Source organism: Lupinus angustifolius, chromosome LG02 (genome assembly GCF_001865875.1).
Source record: "Lupinus angustifolius cultivar Tanjil chromosome LG02, LupAngTanjil_v1.0, whole genome shotgun sequence".
Lineage (NCBI taxonomy): Eukaryota > Viridiplantae > Streptophyta > Magnoliopsida > Fabales > Fabaceae > Lupinus > Lupinus angustifolius.
This window is the reverse complement of record NC_032010.1, coordinates 3,596,527-3,614,359: the sequence shown is the minus strand read 5'-3', so window position 1 is coordinate 3,614,359 and position 17,833 is coordinate 3,596,527. Positions and strand designations below refer to the sequence as shown.

The window sequence follows — 17,833 nt, the reverse complement described above, 5'->3', positions numbered from 1 at the left end:
ATATTGAAATAATATCCCTTTATCTTTTTTTGGACCGTAGTAAAACAAAATATTAGAACATTGTCCCATTTTTTTTTATTTTTAAGTGAGCCGTCCGGTTTACTTCCCGGGTTTAACATGGTCGGACCGGATTTTTTTCGGTTCAAAGCGGTCCAACTCTCATTCGGTTAAGACGGCAAACCAGAGCCGTTTTCAAGTCCGGTCAGCGGTCAGACCGGTCGGACTGTCCGGTCCGGTCCGATTCCAACAACACTGCCATATATATCTATTTAAATTATATTTTAAATTATCCAATTTATCCATGTCCAATGCATTGCAATTCATCTAAATCATACTCTATTTTTTTATGGATTTGGGTGAATGTATATCCAACCTATTTGTTTTTTTATTGGAACTAAAAACATTATTGAAAAAAGTTATTATTTTAAAACCTACTACATGAGAACATTTTTTAAAATCACTTTTTAAAAAAAAAAGATTTTTAAAAATCATTTTTTAGAAAGTGATTATTTAAAGAAGTACTTTTTTGAACTTTTAAAATAATTATTTTTTATAATATTCTACAAGCATGTAATGTTAGCATTTTTAACAAATACTTATAGTTGTAATATGTATGCACCGTAAATGTAAAAATTTATATATAATCACTATATTATCTACCACTAATTTCGGTTACTTTTTTGAAGAGCCGATTATTATTGATTAAATATAAATTAGAATGATACAGTGATAATGTATAAAACTCATATACTATTAGTACAGATATTGTTTTCATGTTTATATATGTTATGTGAATTAGAATAAACTTTTAACATTAACTACATTCCATACACATGTCTTATAAATGATAAATGTTAAAAGTGAGAGTGGGAATCATAGATGAATTTGCTTAGATTTAATTTTCTTAAATATTTAATGAAATTGAAAAGCAAAAAACCATTTTTTGAATTTTTGTTTTTTGGATGGATTGAGTATCCATTCAAATAGATATATTCATTGATATAATAGATGAATTTGAATCAATCCATTATTAATATTATCCATTGAATTATATCATTTGAATCCATTAGCTCTAACAGATGAATTATGAATAATTTTGTCACATCTACTATATATGTATGCATGCATATAGAATTTTTTTCAATTTTATATATATTAAATCCATAATCATCATTCGAACTAACGAACTTAACCACATAAATTAAGGAGTTGAAGTAAATAGTTCATGAACTCTGGACGAATCAAACCAATTCAAACACTTCACAAACTTCAATTTAGCCGAATTCGAGCCGGAAATATAATTTATTTCAAACTCAAGTCAAATTTCAATCCAAACAAATTCTTATCAAAGTCGAACCAAACTCAACCCTAATTTCCTAATTTTATGTCTTTTTAATAATTTGACTGGATGTTTGAATAGGTCTTGAGATTCTTTTTTGTGTCAGACCAATCCACACTTGAGCTCTCCTAACAATGATTTTCTTCAAATACAATGTTCGAATTCATAAATCACTTTAACCTGTTCATCCCCACACGTGATTCTCTTATATATTACATACACAAGAGATATCTCCCTTCCCCTATTACTAATAGCAAATATTTGGAGTGCGAACACTTTCATATTGGCAACAAGCAACCTAAAGAAAAAGAATAGAAAAGAGATACAAAACACAAAGATTTGTTAATAACCTCAACAAATTGTGGGTATGTCCTCAAAAACTGTTGAGTAACTACCAATATCCTACTAGAGAATAGGATTATACTACTGTAGCTCAAGGTCCATAGAGTGTTTCTAACTGAGGTGTAACAAGGAACTTGAGTGCAGTTCAAAAGTTTATAATACCATTTTACATCCAAAAGGAAAACTGGAAAAGTGCATGATTTGATAGCACACAAGACTTACAAAGTTTTACATTTTTCAGTTGCATTTGTCTGTTAGTCATGGCGAATATGCTCCAAATATTGAACATTAGAAGAAAAAGAAAAAGCAAGTATTAGTTTGTTCCCCAAGATACACTTCACTGCTAAAGAACAACATATAGTACTTATTCTTATACTGTACAAAGGAGGGAAAACTCAACAGACAGATGCATCTCAAAGTACTTTTCATTTTTTTGCAAGCAGCTTCTTTGGAAGCTTATCCAGTGGGGTAGATTTTAAAAGAAAAAGCCTAGCAGCACGCTCCTGCAAAGCACCTCCACATTTTAACCCGCGTGATTGCAGTTCAGACTTCAACCTTTCCATACCAAGAACCTGTCAAAACCATACCAAGGGAAATAAATGAATCATGATAAACTTATCTACAATCAAGTTTGAATCATGTAATCAAACTGCAGGCTCTAAGAAATGAATCATGATAAGTTGATTATAATTTATAAATGAGATAACTTATGTATAATTAAAATGACTAGTCAAGTATACTAAAACTACAAGTTTGTCTCAACATTCTATTCAATTATGTAAGACTAGATTCATCAAAACAGATTCAAGATATAAATGAAGCAGCATATAAACATTACGAAGGGCCACGACAGAAATAGCTGTGACATATTCTGCGAATATACCTCAAGTTCTGCAGCTGAACTAAAAGCATCAAAATTCAGAGGCTCCTCTAATGTTGGAATGCTTGGTGGGGTTTCTTCATTTACAGATGTTTTATTCTCAAGATCAACTTCCATACATTTGCTTGCACCATTCACAATTTCTGAGTTTGTAATATTTGAAGCTAGACTTACTGATCCATCAAGCTTTTCAGAGGCAACCCCATTGACATCATGATGTTCATTATCTTCAGCACTAAATCCAGAAACTACCGACTCTGAATAAACCATAGTTGCAGGGTTCACCGCCTCATCACATAACACAGGCTCAACAGCATTACCCAGTTTCACCTGATCAGTATCACTACTTTGTGGTCCAATAGATTCCACTTTGACTTCTACAACAGTTTCTTTCTCTTCTTCAGATCCACTTTCACATGAGCCTGCACCTGAAGAGTCTACACCCTGTTTATTACCAGTCACTGAACCTGAACTTCCTTCATCCTTGTTTGAGTCCGACTCATTCTGGCTATTTAATACAATGGATTTCTCCTTTTTCCCCTCATCATCATTCTCTTCTCCACTGGAATAATCACTGTCACTTTCATTCATTTTTCTCTTCCCCATCCTAGAAAACCAAACAGCTTAATATCAACATCAATCCATAACATTCATCTATACAGTTCCTTGACCACCCAAATCCACAAAGGTTTATCAAGGAACCACAACACAAAAATACTCAGATAAAAAACACCACATGGAATAATCAGAGAATAATTATATCGAACTCACTCTTTTACCTACATGATATGATCTTAATAACCCAGCACTTACTTCATCTATTATAGTGAAAATAGCCATAAAAAACACATCAGCTTAAAATATACTATTTTTACATTTATATAAGGTTTCAAACATTCATCTTCAATTGTATTTTCTACTAATCAAGAGATAAGATCATCACAATGTAAAACCAAACTTATTGAAATAAGCTGTTCTTATGATATATTTTCATATGCCCAGATAAGCCCTCTACACGATTTTCCAGACACACCTGAATCATGTTTCCAACTCATTAAAGAGACAAAATCACCACAATCTAAAACCAATACCAGACACTTACAAACCTCAAAGTAAAAGCTTAACCACTTATCATAACAAACAATTCAAACATTCGTCCATCCTTTTCTTCTTCCATAGGCATAGTTTTTGACGGAGAAAGGGAGAGGGAAAATTGTGCAGCTATCGGGGTTTCAAACACTTTATGTTGTGCACCACTATCAACTAAGTTGCTTCTTTGGGATAAGTTTCATCCATCTTAAGGTATCTTTCCTAATTCCTACTAATCGAAAGACATCATCAATAAAAACAACAACAACAACAACAACCAAGCCTTTATCCCATTAGGTGGGGTCGGCTAATCGAAAGACATCATCACCACAATGTAAAATAAAAAAATCAAACAACAACTATTACTAAAACAAAAAATACAAACATCAAAGTAAAATGATTTTAATCACTCACCATATCTTCAACTTCTTAGCATCACCTTTCACACATTCTTCACCCTTCCTCTTACCCTTATTACCATTCATCAACGCTTCTTTCACCGAAAGCGCCACATCAGCAACACATTTGTCACTCTCTTCCCTATACTTAGCCACATACTTATGTGCCTCTCCATCACCTTTCCCCTTCTTCCCTTTCTTCATCTGTTTCTTCAAAAACTCCTCCGCCACCTTCTCCAATTTTCTCTCCTCCTCCGTCTCCCTCCACTCCTGCAACCTCTTCTCCGCGTTCACGTGCCTCAGCCTCCTCCCACTCATGTCGCGGCACGCGTCGAAATTGTTCGTCTTTTTCTGCCCTGCCTTCGTCGCTGCACCACGGAGGAGTGATCCAAACCCTCCCTTCCCGCCGTTGAGGCGGAGGAGGAGGTGGACGGTGGGGAAGGTGTTGCTGTTGTGTGAGCATGAGAGGGTGGTGGTGGTGGTTTCGGCGTCGGAGAAGTGGCGGGTTCCGGTGAGGAGGCGCTGGTGGTGTGGGGGGATTCCGGTGAGGTGGAAAAGGCGGTGCTTTATGGAATTAGGGGAGATTTTGGGGGATTGGAATTTTAGGGTTAGGGTTTTGCCATTTAATTGTTTCACGAAGAGATTGTAGATCTTCATATCGGTAGATTCCATTGTTGAAATTGTGTGGGTAGAAAGAAATTGGGATTTGGAAAAGTAACGACTTGAGATTTTGGGAAATTAGGGTTTGTGAGAAGGAGAGAATTGAAACGAAATACTGAAATTGTTTCGATCATGAATTAGTTTTTGGTTCCAATTTTAGACACCATGATACACACCAAACGAATACTTGTGGTGAGCATGAGATGGGTTGAGAGAGATTAAGACTTGTCTTTATCCTATCTTTGTTGATCGGGTCATATTTTGAACACAGGTCTAAACATGAAGCTAATCCGACTCTTAAATATCGATCGAGTCATTCTTTAAACTTGACCTGACCTTAGATCTAATTAAATATCATATATACTCATTTTAGATAACATCTTCTCAATATTATATATTATTATGAATATGTAATTTAATATATAAAATGATATATGTATATATATTTTTAATCATGTATTATGTATATATGATAAAAACTTAGAGAATCACTAATATTTTTGACCAAAAATATGTTATTACTTTGTAATATTTGAATAGAGACATACAAATATGATGAGTGAGTGATCATGGGACGGGTTGGGCGGGTCATGTTTGGTCTCTACCCGGTCCTAGATATTAACCAGGTCTAATTTTTGAACACGACCATAACGAGTGAGCAGATGGAGTCGGATCCTGCTCACCCCTACCAATACCAAGTACATATAAGAAAAGTGTTTTTACTTAGTAAAAAATAGGTATACACTGATTTTTACACTTTTACACATCGTCCACCATTCATTTTTAATCATTATTGACATTTATTTATATAAAAGTTAAAATCAATAATAGATGATGTACTGATTGTGGGTAAATCTTTATACTATTAATGCACGTATTTTATACTCTGTTACTTATTACGTAACACTTTCTTTTTATTAACATTATGATGATGTTATCATTGTTATTTTTTGGTTGTTTGTATTTTTGTTATCATTTTAATTTTCAGTTTAAATGAGTATTATTAATGTTCAAATAAATGTTTGATTCTATGCCCTTGGTACAAGTAGTATTGGAATAGACTTATTAATTTTTATGTGAACATATTAAATTTATTATTTTGAAATATATATGTAAACTTTATACTATAAAAGTGTATTAGACTTGTTATTTTTTATTAAAAAACCTGAACCAAATTGGAGTCAGACCACATAAAAAGTTTGCATCAGACTTCTTAATGTATCCACCAAACTAAAGTAAACTATATTTTATCTACGTCTTCTATGTTTTGTGAAAAGAATATTATGACTTGGTTTAACCCTTACATAGGTTCAACCAGTGAAATTAAAGTTTGATTATTATTATATCTCTATTCATTTTTTTATTTTGAGTATACAAGGAAGGAGTCTTTGTCATCTTAAATTATAAGTTGAGGTAATTGGGCATCCATCAATCAAAACCATAGATTTGATATAGAATGGAAGACACTATTAACATATGGAAATTAGATTTAGATGAGGTTTTGTATACTTTTGCTAAGAATTTTCCAAAGTGTCCTACATTCAAAGATAACAAGACTTGAACATATTAATAAGTAATTCATTTCCTGATATCATAATAATAACTAAGTAGAGTAATAATATGGTCAAGTGATAAGAATAAAAAGCTTAGAGAATATAACAATAAAGAAGTTAAAGGTTCAAATCTTATCAATCACAAGATACTAACATACTAACGTTTCTTTAATAATAATAATAATAATAATAATAATAATAATAATAATAAGTAATCAAAATTTGATAGTTTCATTTGTGTAGAAGCTACCATGCTGACATTGAATCAGTCTAAGTAGTCTAAGTCTTAGTTCTTCCTCTATCTTTCTATGTCCCTTCCTCTTTCATTTTCCTTATCATTTATGAATTCCACAACATCAGTATTTTTCTCTCATACACACATATAACTCTCAATTCACCTTGCAACTTTATCTTTGCACTTATCATATAGTTTCTGCCATATTTGAAGGTTAGTGTTTACTTATCCTTAATAAAAAAAGCAAACTTTTATTTATCTACTTCATGCAACTTCTTCTTCTTGCATCCTTAGAAACCAAACAAAAAGTGGGTTTGCTCTTTCCAATATGAAAAAACATCCTGGTAAAACTTATAAGTTTGTTTACTTTTGTTACCTGAAAGTTCCTTACAATTCATTTGTATTATCATGTTAGTTACTTAATGATTATCTTATGTGATCAATCATCTTATTCTTTAATGACTAGTTCCACTTTGTTCATAGCATATGTTTCTTTTTGTCTCTTAAAACATTGGCGTGTCCTATGGTTTATTTGCAAATTCATTTCTGACAGTAGCTGAATTTGGTTGGTGTGGTGAGTGCTTGACTTTGGAGTTTGACTTGGCTTTAATTTAATTATTATACAAGATTTTGATGGCTATATTTTTTTATAACTTCAATATTTTCTAACTTTCACCGGTTTTTTCTTGTTATTGTTAAGTGTTTATGTCCCATGTTTGTTGAGTATAGAGTGAAAAGTCATGTATAATGCCTTGAACAATTTACCTTCTAGGAGCTAGATTTTTGGGGTAGAATTAGCTCAACTATTCCAAATTTCTAATATGTATTAAAGTCCATTATAATGTTGGGTCACTCGCAGATATCATAAACATATGAGTAATGAACCATTTCAAATGATTTTGGTAATCTTCTCATCTTATGAGCTAGCTTTTGGGTGAAGTTAGACACGATTATTCTAATAGTGACAATTTACGCTATTTTAACTTTGGAAGTGAATGAGTTTCTTATTTGTTGTTTGATTTTTGCAGGTTTGAGTCTTCTCTTGCACTGATTAGAGTGTTTTCCTCAAACCTTACTTGCTCTCACTAGATGCACAAGTAGTTTAATCATGAACGCAAAGGGGCTTAAATTTGTAAGGTTAGTATGCTCAAGTATAGTGATTCTAAATATTTCCGTTGTTTTAATTTTAGTACTATGTTCACGCACATCCCGGAAACAGTCTCTCCATTTGCAAGGGTAAGGCTGCATACATTTACCCTTCACAGATCATACTAAGTAGGAGAGCCCCGTGCACTGGAATGCCCTTTTTACTCTCTTAGCACACATATTTCAACTGAGATTTGTGCTCTAATTATATTTGATCATGGTATCATTTTGATCATGGGATATGTTGTAGCCAAACATCAAGTGCCCTTTGCATAGATGAATGATCATATATATATATATATGGTAGATAGTTAGTTTAACTTGCTAAGTTTATGTTTCTCTTCAGATTTGAGGATTGGAAATCAGAGTCATCTTTTAGTATAGATCAGGAGGGTTCAGTTAATAATGGATTTCATCATAAAAAGAGAACTAGAGCATGTGTATATATTGGAACAAAATTGGACAGTGTGCTAGAGAAGATGAAGAACTTGAAAAAAGGTTCAACTGTTCATCCTATAAGTGCTTCTGGACAATCTAAAAAAGTGGCTTCAAAGAACAAAATTTTTGATCCACAAGGGGAAGTCCTTCAGAAATGGAACAAAATTTTTGTAATAACATGTGTGATGGCTATCTCTGTCGATCCGCTGTTCTTTTACATTCCCGTGATCAAGGAAAAAGATAAATGTCTCGATTTGGATGGAGCATTGCAGATTATCGCTAGTGTTCTTCGGACATTCTTTGATATCTTTTACGTTCTTCGCATAATCTTTCAATTTCGTACCGCGTTTATCGCTCCTTCTTCTCGTGTTTTTGGAAGAGGAGAGCTTATTGAGGATCCGATGGCTATCATTAAAAGATACTTAAGTTCTCACTTCATTATTGACATCGTATCAATTATTCCACTTCCACAGGTATCAACCTTTTCAGATCATTCTTAAGTATGAATTGCCTAGAATTAATAGATTACAGATACACAGATTTACATCAATATCTGGACTCTAATTAAAAACATGGAATGGTTTGAATTAGTTAAAAGAGAGATGAAAAAGTTGTTTCCTTAGGCTTCAAGAACAATGTCTTAGTATTTTCCTATGATAAGTACCATGGTAGTAGAAATGGAGGCATTTGTAACAATATTTTTCAGTTTAATCTGATTATGATGTTTTAACACTTCAGGTGGTTGTTTTAGCTATAATTCCAAACCTGAAAAACTCAGTTCCATTTGTTGCAAAAGATTTGCTGAAGTATATAGTACTAATCCAATATGTGCCAAGACTTCTGAGGATCTATCCATTATTCAAAGAAGTAACTAGAACTTCTGGCATATTGACTGAGACAGCATGGGCTGGCGCTGTTTATAATCTTTTTCTCTATATGCTTGCAAGTCATGTAAGTTCAATTTGTTATTACTACTTAAAATCTTATCTATGTTCCTATTTATCATGCTAAGTTTTTTAATCACCAAAAAACATGTGTCTTATTAGGTGGTCGGAGCAAATTGGTATCTACTTTCGATAGAATCAGAGGTGCGGTGTTGGAGCCGAGAGATGAAGAGTGCTTCGATCTATCATGAGTCATACTTGGGCTGTGGGCACCGGAACCAAACTGTCATACAACTTCTTAGTAGTACTTGCTCTTTTGTTGACCCTGATCAAATCAAGGACCGAAGTGTCTTCAACTTTGGAATATATTTTGATGCTTTAGGATCAGGGGTGGTAGAATCGACAACAGATTTTCCTCAGAAGTTCTTCTACTGCTTTTGGTGGGGTTTGCGAAACTTAAGGTTGGCGAATAATCTTGTGTTCTTGGCTTTAAATACCAGATTATTAGACAGGGCTAAAAACATATCAAAAGCATGTCAAAAGTAATAAAATTTGTCACTTTTTGCAGTTCTCTAGGACAAAACCTCAAGACAAGTACCTATGTCCCAGAGATAACCTTTGCTATCTTCATTGCTGTCTTTGGATTGGTTTTATTCTCATTGCTTATTGGAAACATGCAGGTATTCTTTCTTATAGTTGTGCTATTAATATGGAGAGATTGACTTTGGTTATAGCCAGAACTTTTTCTAACAGTTCTTACCTAAGAATTTTTCATTTCTAAAGATAGGTTTATTTCTAATATGACTGTTACAACTTTATACATGTCAAATGTTGATTTAAGTGGCTATGTTAAGAAGATCCTTTTAAAGAATCATTGGATCCCAATGATTGACTACTTAAATGACACCAAAGTGTTGAAAACAAAATTTGCATCATTTTACAGATTTAAAGATAACTAGCTGTGTTAGTTAACATTTTTATTAAACATGAGTTGTTTTGAATATTATTACAGAAATATCTGCAATCTACAACTGTTAGAGTTGAAGAGATGAGAGTGAAGAGGCGAGACACAGAACGGTGGATGTCCCACCGTATGCTACCTGAGAAGTTGAAGGAAAGAGTGAGACGATATGAACAATACAAATGGCAAGAAAATAGGGGTGTTGAGGAGGAGAAATTAATTTGTAACCTCCCTAAAGATCTCAGAAGGGACCTAAAGCGCCATCTTTGCTTAGCTTTGGTTAAAAAAGTGAGTGTCAACCATAATCCTCTTCTTACCTATTTATGTTTTGTTGGTCTCATCCGCGATCTTAGAGCCTCCAACTTACCAGGGCACGGATAGAGTCCTCGTATTCAATGTGGAACTTCACACTTGAATATACTCAACATTTTGTATCTAACTTCAGTGCACTTTCTTTAGGTGCCAATGTTTGAGAAAATGGATGAGCAATTGTTGGATGCAATGTGCGATAGACTGAAGCCTGTCCTTTATACAGAGAAGAGTTACCTTGTTCGCGAAGGAGATCCGGTTGATGAAATGCTCTTCATTATACGCGGAAACCTCGCAAGTATGACAACAAATGGTGGAAGAACTGGTTTCTTCAACTCTTTACTTCTCAAAGCTGGTGACTTCTGTGGAGAAGAGCTTTTAACATGGGCATTGGATCCTAACTCATCTTCAAATCTACCAATTTCAACTAGAACAGTAGAAACTATATCAGAAGTTGAAACCTTTGCTCTTATGGCTGATGACTTAAAACTTGTTGCTTCCCAATTTCGTCGTCTTCACAGTAAACAGATCCAACATACTTTTAAGTAAGCCTTGATATCATGTCAATTACTTTCTCTTTTTTCCTCTTTGATGATGCACCATTTAAAGAAAAGTGCAGCAAAATATACAACAAACAAGATGCAAAAATTATTTAATCTATAAGTTATATTTAGATTATTAGAGTAAGTTACTGATAATGTCAGTGTTCATAAAAACACTAGAGGTAATGCTTATGAACATGTCAAATTATGGTACATATCTACAACAAATTCTTAGGTAAACTTACAAAAATGAAAACAGAAGGAAATATACTTCACAAACTAAATTAACCAACAATGTGTTTGTTTTTGCAGGTTCTATTCCATGCAATGGAAGACATGGGCTGCATGTTTCATACAAGTAGCTTGGCGTGGATACTGGAAGAAGAAAAATGAGAGATCATTGCGGGAAGCCGAAGATAGGCTGCAAGATGTTTTAGCAAATGAGGGTGGGAACTCAATAAGCCTTGGTGCAACCATGTATGCATCAAAGTTTGCTGCAAATGCATTAAGAAACTTAAGACAGAATAGGGAACGCAACAGATTGCCACAAAGACTATTACCTCTATTACCTCCAAAACCAGCTGAGCCAGATTTCACAACTCAGATTGACTAGAGTGTCATAGTTATAAGCAATTTATTTGTTACAAGTCTAATGTTAGATATAAACTAGTTGAAAACATGCACATGAATGTTATGTATACTTCATGGGAAATGTGTAACTTGAAAGTGTTGTTTTAGGAACTGGTGCAAAACTATATGTGGATATGTACTAGGAAATTGCACTAGTTCAGAATGTTTAAATATATTATACTCAATTTTGTCTTCAATAATTATGAAGTGAATTTTAAAATTTGATGAGATAGTAATGTTAATTATAGGAAGGAGTGATGTTTATTTATCTCTAGTTTTCATTGAGTATCAAATACAATTTTTGACTGAATGAAGCATGAAACATATTGTAAATACTCGTTTATGTGCCCAATGATGATACAATCAATGTTGACACATCATCACTAGTTTAATTAAAATAAGAATTTTTTTGGTACACAAAAAAAATGAGAAATTTAATTACCCTAATTCTACCCTATTACCATGTATTTAGGCTATAATAAAGTTCAGTATGAGTTGTGGTAAAATTAAAAATAAAACAAATAAGCTAAACAAAGATTAGATTAAACTCTAATAATATTGTGATTCCTCAATCTTCATAACTTGTGCTTGCATGGTTCTTAATGATTTGGAGAATGAAGAAGGTGAGTTTTAGTAAGTGGGATTAATCACAAATAGAATAAGGAAGAAGAAAGGATAAGTTGTATACAAAGAATGCTTTTAATTAACTATTTTTTTTGCATCAGTTGTTTTTGTCAACATTTTGGATAATCACTTTTTCTATGTCACCATATCACAAGCTGTAACTTAGCATTCCATACAACTATTGAACTAAAAAGATTTCGATTTTAAATTTTTGTTGTTGGTTAAACTCAATACAGTTTGGATAAACATTAACATGGGACTTAGAAGCAATCTAAAACATCAAAACACATTATTTTCAGAGAAGGTCAAAAAAATAATCTAAACCTTGACCAATTTCCCAGATGGAGATGCCACAACCCCATGAAAGGGCTTCCTCTAACCTCAAAGAAATTGACTTTAAAGAAGGATAGAACACTGCATGCTTAATATCCTTGTCATCAGTGTACAAGAAAAAGTGTTCTCCACTGTTCTTATCCCATTGTAGTTCAGGCTTGTGCTTCTCCAATAATGTGAGGTAATCCCTTCCAACAATAGCTCCACCACCTGAATCTGTATTCTCAAATTTCACTTAATATGTAAATAAAAAATGCCACAAAAAAGAAGATTAAAGCAATTAAGTAAGAAAATGGCTTAGGACAGTGCTCATGTTCCAATCAAGCAATTAAGTAAGAAATAATATTAAGATTAAAGACCCATATTGATCCCTAAAAAAAGAACACAGACACTTTTGGTCCTTCAAAATTCTAAACATTTAGTTGTGAGATAGTTTAGTTTTCCAATTTTTTTAGGGGCATGCTAAAAAAAGAGAATCATGTATCAACATGGTCTGTGACAAAATCATTAGTTAACCAAATTGGTCCCTGAAAACGTTAATGAAAACGAAGGGAATGACTAAAGTGTCTCATGTGTTTTAATCTTGACAGACTAAATATTAGTTTTTTCCTAGGGACTAAAAGTTTCCATGTGTTCTCTTTATGAGGGGCCAACTTGGCCTTTTACTCGTTTCATGTTGGCATCATTTATATTAGGAAAAGAGACCCAAATTTACACGGGGCACTTTTGATCCTTAAAAAAAATGAAAAATCCCGAATTGATCCTGAGATGACAGTCAACTTCATATTTGATAGGAACTAAAGTGTCCCTAAATTTGACCATCATTTGAAATCTTTGAGGATGAATTTGAATTTTTTGCATTTGTCAGGGACTAAAAGTATTCCATGTAAAATTTTAAAAACAAATTTGGGTCTTTTTTCTAATGACATTGAAGAAAGAAAAGAAAGCAAAGGAATTACCACTTGAAAGGGAGAAATCATTTCCATAGAAGTTGATGCCAAGAAGTATCTTAGGGGCCAGGCTTTTGACTCTATTGCCAGAGGTATCAAGGAGGAGCTGTAGAACAATTTGAATCCATTTCATAGGAGCATTTGGACCTGGTTTATGAGGATTAGAGAAGTCATATGTCATTAATGAGAATCCATCCACAGCTTCACTTAAAGTCTCAAGATCTTTAGGACCAAAGTCATGCTCCTGCAGCTTCTCAGAAGATGGTGGACCTATGACATACACCAACTGCAATTGCTGCTCACTGTTTCGCTTGCTGCTTATGGAATGCAGTGCTTCTCCAAGCTGTTTTACAAACTGCAGTGCCTGCAAAAGAAGAAAGCACCATATCAACTACTATAATGAGAAAAATTCAAAATAGGTAGATTTGTCTCAAGAAAGATGACAAATGAATTTACAATTTCCTTTATTTCCAAGGCAATGTATATATGGTGATGGAACTATCACATAACAAAATTGCCATGTAAATGAAACTTAATTTTATAACGGTATGCCTCAAATGGCAGAGAACTTAGTTATTTGGCTCATAATCCATATGGCAGGGGAACCACCTCATACGACACTCAGAGTAAGCATCGGCAACTGTAATATAAACAATAAATGTCTGCCTACCCCTTCTAAGAAACACTAATTAATCAACAGCGTGGTAGAAAACGCAACAGCTTAGCCTATGAATCGTGGGCTGAGTTCCGTATTATCGCTTAGCTGCATCAAAAGTATCTGAAGAAGACTATAAGGATCAAATGCTCACCAAATTCCTCATGCTTGGATCATGCAATATACCATAAGCTGCCCACCTTGACCAAGATTCTAAGACAATACCATCATATCCCATTTCCCTACAGAAGAATGTTGGCATGAAAAAGAAATCATAGCACAACGAAGAGAAATATTAAGAAGAAAATGCTTAACCTATGGTTCTAGAATGTAAAATGTTTGCTACCACAACTAAATTGATATCCATGGAGTATATGGCTAACGGATTTGCAATAGTGGGAGAACTTGTGTATCATAAGGCCTTTGGATGTGTGAAGGAAACACTAATACACTAAAAATCATGTTTGGCTAGTTATTGGTAATAATATATCTGGTTTAAGAACAATTAAGATTAACCGCACAACTGTCTAGTTGTCTTGTCCTTAAACAAGAATTATATTTGCATTAATTATTCCTTTTTAGTATATGATGCACTCATTGTAGCACGTCATTTGCAGCAGGAACCAAGAGATAAATATTCATTCTAGTAGCAGATGAAATATGCAAAATCAGATGTTTTCATAGCATATAGGAAATAAATCAGTCCAAACAATGCACTTACCACAAGATATATATCTAGAAAAATAATCAGAGGACTTACTTGCACTCTGTTACTATAAGGTCAATAGCCTTGTTCCTTAGTTTCTTCTTTCTTACCAGCTCTGCTGGGAATGCTTCCAGAACAACTCTAGGCAAGATCTACACGCAAGGAACGGAGAAAAATAAACAAGAATCTCAGGACAGTTAAACAAGTTTTAGGTCCGACAAGTTAATGATATCATAAATAAGATTAGCCATTGGCATACGGGAAGGAAACATTTGTAGCCCATCCATGGCCCAAAACAGACTGGTCTGGAGACTTCTACTTGGGATGAGGGTTAAAATAGGCAACAACTTTAAGAACAATTCAGATCATAAACTCCCCTGCCCCAAAGCTCATTAGCCACTAGGAAAGCACTTCACAGCTGAAAATATATTTATTATCATAAAATTCTTAAGAAGATATATATTCTCACAAACCCAGCATCACTCCCAACTAGCAAGCTATACAGAACTCCCACTTTCTAGTTTACAAAGCCAGAATTAAGAATGTCATCAAGTACATAGATTTCAAAATGAAAATAAGATGTGTAAAGTGTAAGCCTTTCTGGAGTAAGGAGACATTTAATTTATGACTGACGAGATGAAAATAAGTTGAAGAGTAGAGAACATGTTCATTTTACCAAAGCTTCTCCGCTCTTTGTAAGCTCTGAGATCCATCCTTTGTCAGCATTATGTCTCCCCTCTAGAACTAAGCTAGTCTGTTGGCTGGCAATAACAACTGATGAAGCAAAACCATATAGCAGTATAATAAAAACTAACTAATTAATAGTTTAATACCCCCAGTTTTATCATTAACTATTCACTATAACTTAAGTGTATGAATAAATTACAAACATACATGAGAATAGAAAATGTTCAAACCAAGCCTAGATATCCGATTTCTCAAAGGGAACCATCTCTCAGAACAAAATGGTAAATGGGTCATAAAAAAACTGGCCTAAAATGACAAGGAAATACTCAAACCACAATCTAAAGCTAACAGACCTTTTTGTATACTTCCAAATAAATTTGAAAGGCCTGACACGCTGGCACATGGAGGATTAGGAATTTGGTAGTTCTTACTCTGCCCCTGTTTTTCTAATTCTTCAATCAGAAGTTAGGAATGAGGTACATACCTCTTTAAATCATACCAGACGGGCGATAGATGTGTAAACTTAGAGTTGAACCTCTTTGCCATTTCATAACCCCGAGAATTCCTGCAATATTTAACATATTTGGAAATACACATGAATGATAAATATAAAGATGTCTTCAACAGGAAGAACGACACATAAGGGGAAACAGAATTATTTCACCATAACAGATAAGAAAAATGAATTTTACTTTCAACATAAAGAAATATAATTATACACTAGAGTTAAAAGTTAGATCACATGTCAGAAAGTAGATGACTTCAAGTAGTTTTTACAAATAACCAAAACAAGGAACAAAATCACCATGATGGAACAAACAAAGCAAAAAAATTTCAAGCTAACAGTAAATCTTTCAACAAGATTGTGAAAATATTAAAGATTGGATCAAACAGTTACTTACTATACTTCTTTGTTTTTACCAGCTTCTAATAAAAGCAAGTTCCATGTTTAAGAATAATACAGATTATAGACTAAGGAACTATACCATAGGAATACATCCATCAGCCAGGAATACAATGTTACTCATGTACAACATTCCATTTAATTTTGTGGCTTCCCCCCTTATCCCTCACCCTCGGAATGAATGGGTGTAAAGGGCACATAGGCGGTGAATCGGGATGAAAGTGAAAGTCGCCAAAAGCTGGTGGAATGCTCTGGAGTTTGGAAACCACAGAGGACAGTGGAACACTAAGAAGATATCTCTAATCATCCTATTTGAGCCTATGCATTTCGAAAGGAAATTTTTTTCAATCCGCCACAAAAAATCAATAGCTCAGACAGGGTAGCTTTCCAATTGTTTTCCTTGACATTCAATTATTCACGGATGAATATACTCTTTCACACCTCCTAATGAACTATCACTTCAAATAATTTAGGAAAAAGAAAACTTATCACTGCACCATCAAAACTATTATCTCTTCACTCATCAACTAAAATTAACATTTTGAATGGAATTGATTTCAGAAGAAAATATTCACAAAACCCATTTTATTAATTTTTTAAATTGTACCATTAAAAAATATAGTTTTTTCGCTACAAATAAAAACAACTTACATGACCAACTTAAAAGTATAAAATAATTTAAAGGAGCTATTTGAAATCTGAAAAAAAACCTAAAATAAAAAACATACCAGGGAGTAATGTAGGCAAGAACAGGATAAGTATAATGGCGATGAGAAGAATTTTGTGATACTCTTGCATTTTCCTATTTCATTACATACAAATACACTGATTAAACTAAAATTGAAGATATGAAAAATTGATAAAAGTAAAATAATTGAAAGAATAAGAGTTACAGTGAGGATATTTTGGTAATTAGCATCGATTGTGTGAGACACAGAAGAAGAAGAAGAAGATTGTCTGAACTGATAAGCGATGATTATAGCAATGATGGAAGACAGAATGATGATGATGGTGGTGATGATAGATTTATTGCGATTGGGAACTGAGTCAACTCGTTTGAGTTCCCGGTCACCGGAACTCGCCGTCTTCTTCTTCACCTTCGCCATATTGGTGCTAATTTCTTCTCACCCACTTTCGATTTTATAAATTAAATTAAATGGGTCACCTTTGGATTTTTGTAAATATTAAGATTTAAGACTTCATCATAACTTAAATCAACAAACCCATAATATTTATTTGGACCTTGGAGCCAACAATGCCATTCACATAAAAAAAAACTTTGATATTTAGTCTAGTATAATACCTTAGGATCTAGTATAACAATATATCATTATATTGATGTTGAGTAAATTCATTTTAGTTCTTTCATTTTTTTCCGACCTTCTCAATTTGTTCTATACAAAATTGAAAAAACCCACAATTGACCACAATTTAAAAATTTTGGGATCATTTTTCATTTTGTTAGGAACCAAATGGGTAAGGTTCAAAAAACATGAGGTGAAAAAAATGATAATTTAATGTTTTATGTAAAGTAACCAATGAGTTTAAAGAAGTATCCAGTTTGTTGG

At 33.5% G+C, this 17,833-nt stretch overlaps 3 protein-coding genes across 7 annotated transcripts; 1 reads left to right on the top strand and 2 right to left on the bottom strand.

Annotated features, from left to right (window-relative positions):
* LOC109333214 (protein SDE2 homolog) lies at positions 1,838-4,841 on the bottom strand. 2 transcript variants are annotated; one of them, XM_019568570.1, is made up of 4 exons: positions 4,782-4,809; positions 4,065-4,731; positions 2,565-3,168; positions 1,838-2,253 (listed from the first exon to the last, which is right to left on the bottom strand). In XM_019568570.1, the coding sequence occupies exons 2-4, from the start codon at positions 4,718-4,720 to the stop codon at positions 2,107-2,109; spliced, it is 1,407 nt and encodes a 468-aa protein (XP_019424115.1). In that variant the 5' UTR covers positions 4,721-4,731; positions 4,782-4,809; the 3' UTR covers positions 1,838-2,106. The 2 variants fall into 2 exon arrangements, with proteins under 2 accessions (XP_019424115.1, XP_019424124.1); XM_019568579.1 differs by having other exon boundaries at positions 4,065-4,841.
* LOC109333194 (cyclic nucleotide-gated ion channel 1-like) lies at positions 6,522-11,629 on the top strand. Of its 4 annotated transcripts, none has more exons than XM_019568549.1 (9): positions 6,522-6,535; positions 7,525-7,633; positions 7,989-8,553; positions 8,819-9,031; positions 9,127-9,425; positions 9,533-9,644; positions 9,977-10,213; positions 10,385-10,776; positions 11,086-11,629. In XM_019568549.1, the coding sequence occupies exons 2-9, from the start codon at positions 7,605-7,607 to the stop codon at positions 11,387-11,389; spliced, it is 2,151 nt and encodes a 716-aa protein (XP_019424094.1). In that variant the 5' UTR covers positions 6,522-6,535; positions 7,525-7,604; the 3' UTR covers positions 11,390-11,629. The 4 variants fall into 4 exon arrangements, with proteins under 4 accessions (XP_019424094.1, XP_019424103.1, XP_019424077.1 ...); XM_019568558.1 differs by lacking the exon at positions 6,522-6,535 and adding an exon at positions 6,545-6,709 and having other exon boundaries at positions 10,385-10,779; positions 11,089-11,629; XM_019568532.1 differs by lacking the exon at positions 6,522-6,535 and adding an exon at positions 6,546-6,709.
* Positions 12,164-17,430, bottom strand: LOC109333187 (chitinase domain-containing protein 1). Its single transcript, XM_019568519.1, has 8 exons — positions 17,159-17,430; positions 16,994-17,067; positions 15,846-15,926; positions 15,351-15,435; positions 14,729-14,826; positions 14,123-14,210; positions 13,323-13,677; positions 12,164-12,579 (listed from the first exon to the last, which is right to left on the bottom strand). Exons 1-8 carry the CDS (start codon positions 17,369-17,371, stop codon positions 12,326-12,328), a joined length of 1,248 nt encoding a protein of 415 aa, XP_019424064.1. The 5' UTR covers positions 17,372-17,430; the 3' UTR covers positions 12,164-12,325.